We start from the raw sequence: 14,881 nt of genomic DNA, 5'->3' as shown, positions 1-14,881 counted from the left end.
CAAAAGGAATAAAAGATGAAATTTCTCAACCAATTCTGGGCAAAAGCAAACCTGTAGACTGACTTCTGGGGCCACCGAATGGGCTCTCCATACTTACTCCAACTTAACAGAAGAGCAAAGTCCTAATTTATGGGGAGTAAGGATTTGCTGTACTTCTCAAGGAGAGGGCATGAGAAGGAGCTCTGGGCTGAGAAGCAGGCCTCCTGGACACTACCCTTAGTTATGACATTGCTTTGGTGCTGCAAGCAATGTCAATTGCCACTCTGAAGAGATTCCTGCATTTCCTACCTTATAAAGCTGTTGGGAAGATCAGAGAAGTTAATGGATGAAAATACTTTGTAAAAATACAAAGAACTTCCTAATTTTAGAGGATTACAATATTGTTGATAGCCCCTCTGAAACATTTTGGAAAATGTTAAGATAGCATTTAAATGTTTCCCCCTTTCTGATGGAGAGAATGGAAGCTTCCTAAAAAAAAGAAAGGGAAAAAAATGGAAGTTTATTTGGAAAAGAAAAAATATAATACTTCATCTAGTGGTGTGTGTCCTTGTGAAATGGGGAAAATCCAGAGAGCCAGATATGACATGGTCAGTGAGTCCTCACTCATACAATGCAGGACACATGGAGAAAACTAAAATGACGTAGGGAGTGAGAAAAGAGAAACTAAAATTTACATAGGGAATAGGAAAAGAGAGAGCTAAGAGAAAAGGGAAAATAAATTATTGGCTACCACATCACCAGATTGAGTCTCTCCTACCCACAGAAGGCACCAGTCCGAGAAGACACCAGGGTGCAACCAAAAGTCAGTACAAAACCAGAGCAGGCACGTCTATGCTCCATGTTTTAAGATCAACACGGCAGCTCAACTCCACCCCTAGCTCCCAGAAGTCCCCATTCAAGGAGTCAGATGAGTCTAGAAACTCCTTCGTGGCTCCAAGCATCACCCACTGGCTCAGAGGTTCCTCTTCACTCTCCCTCTGGAACTTGCTAACTTTAGTGGGAGCGCTTTTAAAAGGTCACCATTGCTGTATGTCTCACCTCTGCTGTTCACCATGACAGCAGGAAGGTGGTTGGATTTCAGGTTAACATTGGACAGATTACAACATCTAAGTTCTAAGGGTGTTGTCTAGAACATTGCAGAGGCAGCAGCAGCAGCACTAGTTACACCCCCCAGGAAAGTCACCTTTACTGAAATGAATAGGCAGATATTTTGCAGTTCTTGAGGCATTTAGGAAATTGGGCAATAAGTTAAGCAAAAAATCTTTGGTTGCAATAAAAGGAAGGAAACTTCACAAATGACATGGCTTGAAATACTTAATGAGCTGACATCTACAGTCACCTGGGCATCCCAGAGAGCCCACAGTCGACCACAGGGTTGAAAACCTCAATGCCTTGAATCTTAAAAGTCTAAAGAATCCATACGGGGCATCCAGCACAACCTCAATTCAGAGAAGGGGCATGAGAAGCAGAGAAAGAAGGATTTGTCCAATGCTGTGTAATGTCTGTGGCAGGACTAGAACAATGGTCTGACTTCTAGTTCCATGTTCTTCCCATTCTATAATTCTATAGTGTTATTTCTAAAAACTAATTTGCAAAAATTTAAAGCAAACTTAGTATGTACAACAACAATTTAATCTGGGAGGATGTAAAGCTTATTATATCATAGAACATATATTAGCACAAGAAAACAACAGAATGTAAAAGTCAGAGTCTATTGGTATTATAGAAAGTGTGTGAGGAAAATTGGGAAGCCTCTCTCCTCCAAACCTCAGTTTCCCCATCTGTAAAATGTTGTCTAAAGTATCTGTTAGTTCTTACACATTTATGAGTCAGTTTAATTTTAAAGGTGGTGACTGGACACGGCTGTTCCTCTTTATTTATAAACCCTTGTGTAAAAGTTGGTAGTTTGTTATTATCTTTCTTTATGTTAATACCAGAGAAAGGCCTGCAAATTGGACTCCAGGACAAAACAAAGCCCAGGGAATAAGAGAGGGAGTCATTTACAGGTAAGGCAGTGAGTGGAAGAATGCACTCCCTGAGGAATAAGGATGCCCTGCTGGCCTTCTGGCCTGGGTTTTGGGGTGATCTCCCAGTGGGACTGGGTGAGTCAGTATCACAAAGACGTGGTCACAGAGACTCATATTATCCCTCACTGATAGAAGAGGAGGCAGAAAATGGGCTAGTAGAAAACAAGAAAAGTGCTATTTTTTTTAAAGATTTATTTTTATTTATACAAGAACTGGGGTACAGGCCAGAGGCACAGGAGGGTGAAAGAATTCACCAGAGACAGAGCAGGGAGCAGAGCAGGCAGACAGACCAAAGGCACTGCTGAGGGGAACAGCGGGCGAGACAGGAGAGGTCTGCCGCACCATGTGGGTATCCCCCTGGCTGGCCAGGAATCGAACCCACACTGCAGAGGCTGTGGACAGCCTCATAGTGCTGGGCTCAACCCGCTGTGCCACCAGGGAGGCCTGAAAAGTGCTTTAAAAGAGGGTCTCTGGCTTATTTTACCTCCATCCTTGTAGGAGGTATGTGGGGGAACCAAATAAGGGATCAGGAAAAAAACCTAATTATAATAAATTAAAAAAACAGGCAACGATAAATCAGAGACATTCTGCAGGGGAAGGGGAGGGAGAGGGATCAAAACAGGGGAGGGAAGAACACAAGGGACTATGGTGATAGTGCACAGGTGACTTAGTAGTGGGAATTTAACTGGGATGACACTTGAGAGGAGAAAACATTATACAAAAAGGAAGAATGATATAAAATATATATAAAAGGGAAAAAAAAGAGGGGCTCTGGGTAACTTACAGAACCATGATAAGAAAATGTTTTAAAATCATTTTCTGAATATTATATTCTTTTGACCCCAAATTACAGAGGACAGACTTGCTGCCCTTTGCTGGATTTATGGCTGCTGATCCCTTGGGTATGAAGCCTCCCTCAGTGCTTCCAGCCTGGATATGGGTCTCTTTTAAGTATTCCTGGGGCACTGAGCATGTACATTTGCTTCAGCTCTTCGCAGTCATCTGACCTCTTATCCCAGCACTCAGTCAGTGCTTGCTAAATTAATGAGTCCTCATGACTTTGAACATGAAGTCCCAGCCCCTCCGACTGGAATTTCTTCTTATTCCTCTCCATGGGCGACAGCCGCATCTCTGCCATTGCTCTGGGAGTATCAGAGCTAAAATTAAGATCCAGCATAATGACACTATCACTCTTAACAACAATATTTCCCATTAATTTAGCATTTAATGATTTACAAACCTCTTCCATACAGAGTGGTGTATCTCAGTCACACAGACATATTAGAGGGAGTTAAGAATCTGAGTATTGTTTTATAGATAGGAAAATTGAGACTGAGAGAAAGTGACTTACCAGTATCACTAGTATTAAATGCCTGTGTCAAAGTTAAGCCCCCAGTCCTAAGAGTACAAGTAGTAGGAAATTTCTCAGACTTAATAACTGCCATGCTTCTGAAAACCCCAGGTCTATTGGCCAAGTCCTGCCTGCCACACATTGGCAGGAGGCGCACACCACCCACCTCACACCGGTAGCAGTGAACGTGGAAATCACGATCCAGAGCCACAATCCGGACAGTCTCCTCCTGGCCAGGGGCTGGCATGATGGGATCCTTGCACACAGAACATCGGGGGGCAAATTTCCTGAAAATGGAGACGTAATCTGTTTAGAGCATAGATACCAACTGAGCACAGACACCAACAAAGAAGGGAGGCACAGAAGTAAATAGGTCACTGCTGAGAGCCCAGACAGCTGCACTTTTCTGTGGCCTTGGACAAGTCACTTTCCTTTTCTGTGACTGCTTCCTTGCTGTGAAATGAGGGAGTTAGACTAATGAAAGATGATGCTAGAGGTCTTGCTAGATCATAAATGCTGTGATATTTGGGGAAGCGGGGGAGTGACGGTGTGAGTGGTTATGCACAGTGAACATCAGGAGCTACTGAGCACATAGCATGTGACATTCCCAGCAGGGAGCTGGGAGTCTAGCCAGAGAGGGAAAACAAGGTTCTGGAAGTCCTGCTTTCTTCTGACTTATCTAGTAGACTTTTGTATGTGTTCCCCAGGCCCTTACTCAAATATTCTGAGGTTGGGAACTTTGCTTCATTCCCACTTATTGCACCCTTTTTCTTTGAAATGTGTCTTGAATTCTAGGAATTAACAGATAAAACCTCAAATACCTCTCTTTCAGAACAGCAGAAGTTAGTGGGTTTAAATTTTCTTTGTAGAAACTTACTACGGCCAATTCTGCATCTAATTGTTTGAAATCTGTATGAAAAGAGTTAATAAGCTGTAAAGTTGTTCATTTTGTGAAGGATTTTAGTATACTTTCAAAGGATATGTGTATATGAACAACTACATACATACACATATGTGGTATGATTTGAGGTTAATTGTTGGTGAGCAATTTTAAGATTTCTTGATCTCTTAATATTCCTTAATATGACTGATAGTCCTAACATTTTTTTCCCCTCATAATAGATTAATAGGGTATATATGCCACACATCCATCTGTATGTTCTTCAAATCAGGGGTGGCATTTGTGAATGTGTGAAATAAGACACAATTTGAAATGGACATGGATAAGCACAGAAAAGATTAAGAAAATGGAAAAACAAACTGTGCAACTCAGTTTTTTATGGTAATGCTTTTAAGATTAATGACGTGAAAATTTATCTATTTGTAGTGAGACTTAAAAAGAAATAATGATAGTAATCTAATACTTTGCAGAGTACTTTATGGTTGTCAAAGCATTTTTACATACATTATACTCTATATGTACATATTAATTTTCCTGGCAGCACCCAAAAGGCATCTGTATGGCTGCAATCTAAATAAATATGAATTAAGCAGCAGATCAATTGATTGCTATGAAAGAAAAATTAAAAGGATCATGGTACAACTGCAGCAGCAATCAAGAGTTGTTATAATTGGTATTTTATGCAAGAAGTTTATACTCAGTGGCAAAAAAATTGCTTTGGCCTACCTGATTATTTTTGAATCTGGGTCATCAGTAGTGAAATAAGGAGGCTTCTGAAGTCAACTGCAAAACTTCCTCCTCCAAACCCATTGGGTCTATAAACTCTGTGAGGTCAGAAATATGTCTTGACTATCACTTATGTCCATGAGCCTCCCCTAATTGCCCCAAGTAGGATTACTTACTCCTCTAGGATAAAATCTTTCAATGAATTTGCCTATTTTAATAGTAATCATCCACCTGTCTTTGGAGACCACTAAACTATGAGTTTCCAAAGAACAGAATTTGTTCCATTAGGTTGTCTCCAGAAACCACTGTTCAGAGAGTAGAAATTCATTCAGGATAAATGTAATAAAATGAAATCTCTATCCTAGTTATCTATAAAAAGATATTACTTGGGCCATTATGTTCATTCTCAAGGTCTTTCCTCTTTGGAAGGACATAAACTGTGTTCTTGCTGAGTTATGATTCCTTCCAACCAATCGAGTTCATTTTTATGAAAAAAGCAAAATGAAGAGACAGGAAGTGGGTCCCCCAGGCCCATGGTGTTTTTGGTCCTGCACTTGAAAGATTGTTCAAAATCCCAGGAGGTCTATTTCAATGCTCAGCTCACTGAAAAGATAATAGTAATAACAAAAATAAATTTGATAAAAACACTTCTGATGGTTAGAATAGCTACTATTTATTGAGTGCTTATTATGTGCCAAACCTAGTTAAGTACTCTACACACTTGACCTTACTTTCTACTGACAGAAACATTATGATGAAATACTGTTATCTTTTCCACTTTACAGCCACAGAAGTCAAGGCTCAGAGAGGGGATGGTCTTAATCATATTGTGTCCTGGCACATTTTTGGCAATCAAATGGGTACTGATTAAACAAATAAATGAAAGAATATAAGATCTCTGATAGCAAAAGAGATAGTGGAATAGTAGAAGTTCATCACACTGAAAAGGTCAGTTCAATCAATCTGCTTTTCTGGGCTCAATGCACTGGCTCTGGAAATACAGATATAAACTAAGACTTCCGTAGTTAGACTGGAGAGGGAGTTCTACATATTTCTGTATTTGTTTTATTAATTTTTCTATATATGTCTTACCATATTGCAAAAATAATTCAAACTGGTCACAGTAATATTGTATGTATGTGCATATACTCTAATACTAATCAGGCTAGGTAAGTGCTATCTCTATTTTATTTGCAAAACTCTATAAAACACACAGGAGATGTGGTGGCCTGGTGGCGCAGTGGTTGAGCGCTGGGCTGTGAGGCTGCTGCCCGCAGCCTCTGTAGGGCTGGTTCATTCCCCGGCTGCTGGTGAGGGTCCCACAAAAACAAACAAACAAACAAACAAACAACAACAAAAAAAAACCCACAGGAGATGTAAATTCAAGCACAGGGATAGGGGTTGAAATCAGAGATGTCTGCTTAGAGGAGATGCAATTGACATGGGTCTTGAAAACAGACTGTTCAGGTGAAACAGGAAAGTGTGTGTGTGTGTGAATGAGAGAGAGAGTGAGGAGAGAGAGAGAGAGAGAGAGAGAGAGAGAGAGAGAGTTTGTGTGTGTGTGTGACAGAGAGAGAGAGAGAGAGAGAAAGAGAGAGAGAGAGAGAGAGAGAGAGAGAGAGAGAGAGAGAGAGAGAGAGAGAGAGTTGGGGGTAGGGATGGAATTTGGTCATTTTAACAGGGACCTAGTTTGACCTGTTACCTGAAGTGACACATGCAAGAGAGTTTTTAACCTATTAGGCTGGAGGATTTGAGCCAAGCTGGACTAAAGGTAACTATGTAGAGGATGGCCCATTAGCAAGACCTGAAAAAAAGCATTTCAGAAGCTTGTGACTCAAAGTACAGTCCAAGACCACATGGGACCTTGCCTCAAATTCAGGTAATTAGGCTCAGCCCTTGACCTATTGAATTAGAATCTGTAATTTAATAAGATCCCAAGGTGACTTGTATGCACATGGAAGTTTGGGAAGCACTGGTTTACAAGACAGGATACTAAGCTGGTGAGATAAATCCTTTCTCATAAGTCTCCTGTATCTCACCACAACTTCCACTCCCAGGCTGCTCTAGTTACAGCCAAGCAATGCAGAAAAGCATTTCCTAACTCCTTGTCCTCACTTCTTGTCTAAATAATTCCATCTACCAGGGATCTCTTTGTCTTCCACTAAAGAGCTCTTCACACTTTGCTTCCAGGAGCCTACCCAGATTCTAGAGTCAACCTATCTCTTCTAACCCTCACAGGTCAGACTTCTGCTTGGGCCACTATCATGGCTTTTAAACCTTTCTGTGCGTATCACTGACATTCTGCACTTATTCCTGCCCCTTCTCCTGACAAGCTCCTTGCAGACAGTGGCTTCTCTCTACGTGTTTATGCATTTTTTCCTCCTTGCATCTCTCTTCTTTAGCACTTAGCCCAGTAAGTGCCATACAGAAGGCTCTTTGTTGACATGGCTGAATTGAATTGAAATACATTTCCTAAAAGTTCACAAAGGAACACCTATTCAAAATGACCAAGAACAAGGCTCCCCAAAACCATTAGCAGCAGGAGACTGAATCTCCCTCTTCTGTGTCTATCCTCTCCTTAGCCTTGCAATGTCCTCTCTGAGTTGGACTTTTAGCTGCTTTGTGTTCTCAGGTTTATAAAGCCCAGTAACAGAGATGGGTGAAATATTCTCATATTTTTCTTTGGCTAATGGGGAAAAGATCCAGAAGTTTCTTTCCCTACATACCTGCCAATCATGCAGACAGCATTATTTTTAAGAAATAATTTATATTTTAATGCCATTGAATTAGTGGTGAGGGGTGTTGGGGGTTTAAGATTATTTTTCCCTTTTAGTTGCTCAAGTCTGCTTTTCTGGCGTGCTCAGACCCACACACTTATGTCACCAGTTGCGAGTCTCTAATTATGCTCCCCACTCCTGGAAATGAAAGATAAATGGCATAGATATAAACTTGCATTTGTCAGAATTGATTTCCTGTTTTAATTGAGGGGTGTAATATATCAGTCTTTTCCAGCAACAGAAACATGTGTGCTCTGATTATATCTATCAGTCTTTCTTGCATTAGGGTAAGTCTAAGAAAAGAGAGAAACAGTGACAGAAACACACTCCCCATTGGTATCTTTTCACTTCCCTTAAATAGATGCAGATTTTTTTCATGTGTAATTACAAGCTAAAAATATCAATAACGTGAAGTACAATTTATGCTGTGACTGCCCTTTCAAAAGGAGCCCTTCCTTGTCTAATTCAGGTTGAATATTTCTGCCTCTGGGTTTTTTTAAATTCGTTCAGCCTCACGTCTTTTGTGAGGTTTTCACTTTCTTTGCTACTTGGAAATTGGTCAGGAAATTAATTTTTAAAATGAGTCTCAGGTCCACCAATTGTTTGTGGCAAGTATCCCCTGGTTGCTGACAATCAACAGAGTGATGAAAATTAACCCACAAGACTGAACATCTGGAGGCCATGGAATGGATACCCAGACTGGTGAGCCATAGGCCTTCATCCCACTGCGAGCTTTGGACCATCCACAAAGTCACTGGCCCCTCCCCCCAAGCCAGGAAACCTTCCTGTCTGCCACTTACAAGTCTATCTACAGATTTTATCCAGTTCCTTAAGAAATGTTCGAATGTAATCATCCTACTGAGGAACTGGTCAGATAAAAATAACAACAACAAAACTGTACATTTTCCTGAAAACCCCAGCTACAATGAGGAAAGAGGGACCTACAAATGAGAACACTGAAGACCAGAGGCATATATTTTCAGGTCCATGAGTGAGTGGTTTTGACCTTGAGGTTCTACTTATAATCTCCCTCAAGAGACTGGAGAATATTCCTGAATTAATTTCAATAGACAATTTTCTGAAGAAAAGAAGACTTGGATGGGGGAGGATAGGGGAGGGTGTGCTGAGAATGGTACAAAGCTGCCTCCAAATGTGAGGTTCGCATTGGTAAGAAGGGCTGAATTGTTCTATGCTTGTGTTTAGCACAGACGTAGACATCAGCTTTTGAGACAATCCTGAGCTGTCACAGTTGGAGCTTTAAGACGGGGATGGGTCTAATGGCCAAATTGAAAAGTTGAGAGAAACTGAGGAAATTGTTCAGTGTCAGGCATCTTATTCATGTTTAGGCCAAGGAGCGCCACCTGGAGATCTTGCCTCTTTCCAACACATACATTCTGGGCTGAGTTAGCTTCTCACAGTTAGAACCATACAAAGATGAGATGGATGAGCTCTGGGAAAGCCTTGGAGCAGAGACCAAGCTGGAGGACCACCTGGATCATCTGAAGTGGAGTCCTGTATTACATGAGGAGATATACTCTTTCTCAGGTCCTACCACATCCTGAGATTCCACAGCTCTGAGAGAGAATCCCAGATGTCAGGCCACAGGAACAGACAGTGAGAGGACTGGTGTGCTGGAGGAGGGAGAGCAAACTGCTTACTTGTGGAAGTCCTCAATGCAGTGGATGAGGCCTCCAGCATCCACAGTGAATGGGATCCCATCCAGGCTACGGTGGCACATCACACAGGTAAAGCAGTGAGGATGATAGGCCTTCCCGGTAGCTCGGAGAATCCGCTCCATGATGGGCTTGGTGCACACGCTGCACTGCTCCAGGGTATTCTGGGAAGGAAAGAGAAATGCCAGTGTTAGGCTGAGATTGGAGGAACCTCCACTTCTGTGACTGAAAGCAGGACAAGTACCTTTAAAGCACACATTGACCCACAAGCTTATCAAAGGACTCAGAGGATGGCCAACGCTCTGTATTATAGAAAGAACTATAGAGAGAATCAGGTGGAGTAAGTGACTTTTCTATGATTAGCCAGGCAGTAGGAGGCAAATTTACAATTTTTCTTATGTCTTCTGACATCTATCCGTGTTCCTTTCCACCACAGCAGGGGTGAATGGCAAGCATTTCTGTAAATACCTACAGAATAAATATTTCTGGCTTTGTTGCAACAGTTCAATTTTGTATTGTAGCAGGGAGGGAAATGTAAAGTTCATAAGTAAATGGGCATGGTTGTGTTCTAATAAAACTATATTTACAAAGACCAGGTGGTAGGCTGGATTTGGTTGATAGCCATAGTTTGTTGACCCTCGAACAAGGTCCCCACTTAAAAAACAAGTCACTATTACTGCTAAAACTTGATTCACTGTCTAAGAACCACTGGGGTCATCAACATCACTACCGTTTTAGAGAACAGTCTGTCTGATGACTGAGACTCACAGAACATGATCCCCACAGAACCCAGTCAGAGTTCAGTAAGTCAATGAGTCACTGAAAGCCTTGATTCTAACACCACTTCCAAGCACAGGGATGGAATGCTTGATGGAAATGTACATAGAAGAGGCACAGTTTAAGAGGCAAATGAATACTGCCAATTTATTTGGCTTTAAAAATATGCTAAGTTTTAAAAATGCACACCCCCTTCAAAGGGTTACCCTTTATTGAGTCAGGACACACAAAGATTGATAAAATTAACTTTCTATCCTTCCCTAGAATCCCATGTTTTCTTATTAAACATGTTTCCCATGCAATATGTTATGTTCCAACTGAAATGTCTGGATCCACTGAGTTTATAATCTCGAATCAACCTGGGATGGGGGTTTCATTAGAAAGATGTAGAACTGGTAGAGATGCAGAAAATAAGGGGTATTGTCCTTTTACCATTAAAACTTTTAAATGTCACGTGGGAAGAAATGCCTGTGAATAGGCAACTGGTATGTTGATGTCTCAACTACAGCAAAGGTGGCTGAGTGGCTTCCTTATTTGTACCTCTTTTGTAGTATTTTCCATCCACAAAATGATGTCTGATTTCCTTTCCAAAACACAGATGTGCCAAGTATCTTTCCTGCTCTCAACAACTTATATGGCTCCACAATGTAAAAAGAGCTAGTTTCTTAGCTGATATCTAACCTCCCTTTCCAGTCTCAGATTCCCCTGATGTGCCAGACTGCTAACTGACTCAATCTTAATGGGAAGTTTCCATACTTCTGTGCATTGGCTAATGCTTAGTATGAATCAGTTTGCCCTGTTAACCTTTTGAGTATAGGTCAGAAGGCAACTCCCCAGTAAAACCTCCCTTGATGCTTCAGTTGGAATACATTGCTTCTTTCTCTCCCCTTCTCAAGTACTTTATTTTTGTTGCTTACAACACTCACAGTTTTCACTGTATTAACATTATATATGTATAGGTCTATTTCCTCTGCTAGACTACAATGTCTTTATAGGCATGGTCTATATCTTAATGTAATTCATCTGTTCCAGATGACACCCAGTATCCCACCTGGAATGAAAATAAGCCCAGGATGAGAGTATGCAAAAAGCATGAATGAAGGAATATTGTTTACATCCCACTCTGGCAACATAGTGCTGGCTAGACTCTCCTGGCTGTGGAATCCATCCCAAGTGAGCTGGTAAATCCATCACCAGCCTTTCCTCAAAGCTGTGGTTGCTGGAGGTTCTGAAATCACTCAGTATGCCCCTGAGTTTAAACTCACAGAAACCATTAACCTATTCTCTTTTCTCTTTTGAAGTGGTGAAATTAAAATAGCAGCAACACAAAAGATGAGAGTCTGGAGATGATGATGGTCTGGACACTGAGTGTCCTGCTTGCTTTCTTGCCTGGCATTCAGAGCTAAGGTGGCTGGATCCTATCTTTCCAGGGCTGTGTCTTACTCCTCTGTGGATTTTTGTTTTTGTTTTTGTTTTTAAAGCCAGCCCTGTAACAGAGTTGAAGAAACCAGAATAATGTGACCAGACAATAATTTTGTTTGCATTGAGGCTTGGCTGTCTGATTTAGCTCATTTACTCAAAATGAGCATCAATATGTACGATTGTCAGTCTCTAAGACAGACAATATGGTCCATGGGAGAAGCCCTGTTTGAGGGGCAGTAATTTGAATGTTTCTGTTATCAAGGAAAAATGAATAAAATATGCTGAAAGTGAGACATGTGAAGTGCTCCCAAATCAGAAAATAAAGATCCCAGGAATGCAGCTGACTGGAAGCTTGGGCTTGCCGATGGTAGAGGACATATTAACTTTCCAACCAGTTTGCTTTCCCATACGCTCTTCCCCTTTCAATCTCTAGCTGGCACTCAGAGAATTATCTTTTCTGAGGTAAAGGATAGAGACTCTCACCGTGTCAAGGAGAAGGTCCTGGGAGTTCCTCTAGTCCATGCCTCCGATTTCACAGGTGATAAAACAGACCTAGAGCACTGACACTTTTGAATCCGAGTGACAGGGTTCATCAGGGGCAGAGGTGGACCTGGTACCCCAGGTGGATCCACTCGCAGTAATTTAGAGAGATACATGATGAATTCATTATGCAGTCACAGCGCGAGAGTGTTGTTAGATGAAGAATATGAATTAGCTTCTGGCTTTGTTAACATCTACTGTATGACCTTGGGTGAATAATTTCTTCTATCTACACCTTAGTTTACTCATCTGTCAAACTATGATTAATTCCAACTCAGCAATTTCATTACTCTATGATATACCAGTATTAACAACAACAGGAAAAGGTCATTGTTTCCATTACTAGAGATAATAGAAGCAATCGTTGCAAAGGAAGAAGATTGGGGTGTTGGAAACTTACACTATATAACCTTCACTATGTGTTACCAATTGCAATTGCAGAAATTTCTAATGGCAGAATTTTAAGAACCACAGAGTAAGATTTTTGTGTTGTCTTATAGAAGGTTGTTTTAAAGTTACACAAGAAGATGCTATCTTTCTCAGAATCATGAAGCCTTTTTAAAAAGCATTTGTAAATTAAGTGGTTGATAAATAAAAATGTCAGAAAACAAAAAGAAATGTCCTCTATGAAATACATGGAATAAAGACATCTCTAAGTATATCTACTCAAACCACATCTGAATGTGAAGTAGAGGTGCCATGTTTGACAGATGAGGAAGGAGGTGGGAAGAACCCATTCCAGTGTAAGAACCTTCAAGATCAGTAGAATGCTTTGTGATCTGGCTCTGGATTCATCTCTGCTGCTTGTTCATCCCATTTGCTCTACCTTCCAATCGCCACACTGAACTCTCTGCCACATCTTTAATAAGCTATGTTCTTTCACAATTTTAGACAACCTCACATCCTTCTTTGGAGATTTCTTCAAAGTTATGTTCAAATGTTACCTCTTCTGTGAGACCTTTCCTAATTCTCCCTTTGTTGTATTCTAAACAAAGGAAGGCACCTTTTCCACTCCCATAGGATTGTATCATGCCTCTTTGATGTCACTGAATACAACAGACTTGATTTCATGGTTTATGTCAACCTTCATGAGTATGCCGTGACCATCTTTCCTTTCCTCCAGGGAGCCGGAGTCATAGGAAGCCCGTTCTGAAACAGGTGTGCAGGCAGGGAGTTTATTAGAGTGTCCCTGAGATCCACACATGTGGGGGAGGGCAGAATGTTCTGGATGGAGGGATGAGCTGAAGTATGACACAGTTACCACAAAGCCTTCTCTGGAGTTGAAATGGTGAATTGTAAACTTCCAAAGTTGACTTTTCATTTTGTAATTCAAGCTCCTGACTTAAACTTTGCTAGCTAGGCTCCACCTCAAAGATGCATGCATTGTCAGGCACATACCAAGATAAAAAGGCCGGCTGCCTCTCCTCTTGAAGCTTCCTTGTTTTCCAGATCCTGATTAATTTAGATCATTGATCAGTAGGGACTTGACTTATCTCTTTCCTTTTTCCTTCTTTTTTCTTACTTTGTCTGCTATAAATCATCTCTTATAGTTAAAATTCAATAGACTATGCCCTTGAACCCTAAATTTCCTCCCTTAATCCCAATGGAAGAGTGACCTCAGTCCATGCATGTGCTCTCTCTCCCACTGTGAACTGACAGTGCTCCAGGTGTGCTGTATTAATTTCCAGGTCTTACAAGTAATAGATTTCTATTTTTCTCAAATTTTCCTGATAGTGGGCCTCCCTGGTGGCGCATGGGGTTAGAGACAGCACTATGAAGCCATCTACAGCCACTGCAGCACACGTTCAATCCCTGGCCAAAAGAGCTACCCATATGGCACAGCAGACCCCTCCTGTCATGCCCGCTGCTCCCCCCAGTAGTGTATTTCAGTCTGTTCTGTTCCCCACTCTGCCTCTGGTGAATCATCTCATCCCCTGCATCTCTGGCTTGCACCCCAGCTCTTGTATGCACAAATACATTAATCTTTAAAAAAAAGTTTCCTGTTGGTTATTGCTGAAGGGCACATTATAGCCACAATGAGGACCATGGCTAATCTACTTGTAATGGTGTAAAAGGGGAAAAGTATGGAGGAATTCACTGGGGCCCGAGTGAGTGCCCCAGTCATTTCTAGCTGATTGTGTTATTATCAATAGGCTGAGACCTTCCCAATACTAATGACCCTGCAGAATTGTCCTTCCTTGAAGCTAGAGGACAGGGACTTTACATGCCTACAGCTACTAGTCAATGGATAGAGGCTGTTCCTAGGAAGGGATCTTCAAGATCTGTGTGAAGAGGTTCCTTTTCATTGAGGGTAATTACCAAAAAGAGATTCAGCTATGAGCTGTCAGCCACCAATAACCCAGCATCTGTGGGAAGGAGAGCCTCAGTGCTGAAGGGGAACTGGGCAGCTCAACAGAGCATCCCCAAGAGCAACCATCCCTGCCCAGGGGCTACAGAGTCCATGATACAGTAGGTACTTGGAACCAGCTGTAAAATACCTTATTGCTTAAGCTAAATGAAGAGACACTTCTTTTTTTTTAAATTCTAGTTATTTCTTGAGGATTTTAAGAAAATAGTTTAGGTATTTACTGCAATGAAGTTATGATAAAAAGGAAGAAGATATCAGAGTAGTGGAGCGGGGGACAAGAATCAATCAGCTGCTAAAAGATACAACATAAACTTTTCTG

The 14,881-nt window shown here is 41.3% G+C and overlaps 1 protein-coding gene across 3 annotated transcripts in view; it reads right to left on the bottom strand.

Moving 5' to 3' along the window:
• The window catches only part of LPP (LIM domain containing preferred translocation partner in lipoma), a 640,196-nt gene that overhangs the window by 16,488 nt on the left and 608,827 nt on the right, over positions 1–14,881 (bottom strand). For all 3 annotated transcript variants that reach the window (XM_054700432.1, XM_054700433.1, XM_054700435.1), the window contains 2 exons: positions 9,441–9,619; positions 3,545–3,665 (listed from right to left, as the gene is read on the bottom strand). In XM_054700432.1, the coding sequence (XP_054556407.1) occupies positions 3,545–3,665; positions 9,441–9,619 (300 nt within the window). The remainder of the gene's footprint in view (positions 1–3,544; positions 3,666–9,440; positions 9,620–14,881) is intronic.

The sequence above is a fragment of the Talpa occidentalis genome, unplaced genomic scaffold, assembly GCF_014898055.3.
Source record: "Talpa occidentalis isolate TD23 unplaced genomic scaffold, MPIMG_talOcc4v2.1 talOcc4.4, whole genome shotgun sequence".
NCBI classification, from domain to species: domain Eukaryota; kingdom Metazoa; phylum Chordata; class Mammalia; order Eulipotyphla; family Talpidae; genus Talpa; species Talpa occidentalis.
This window is presented reverse-complemented; position numbering and strand designations above follow the sequence as displayed.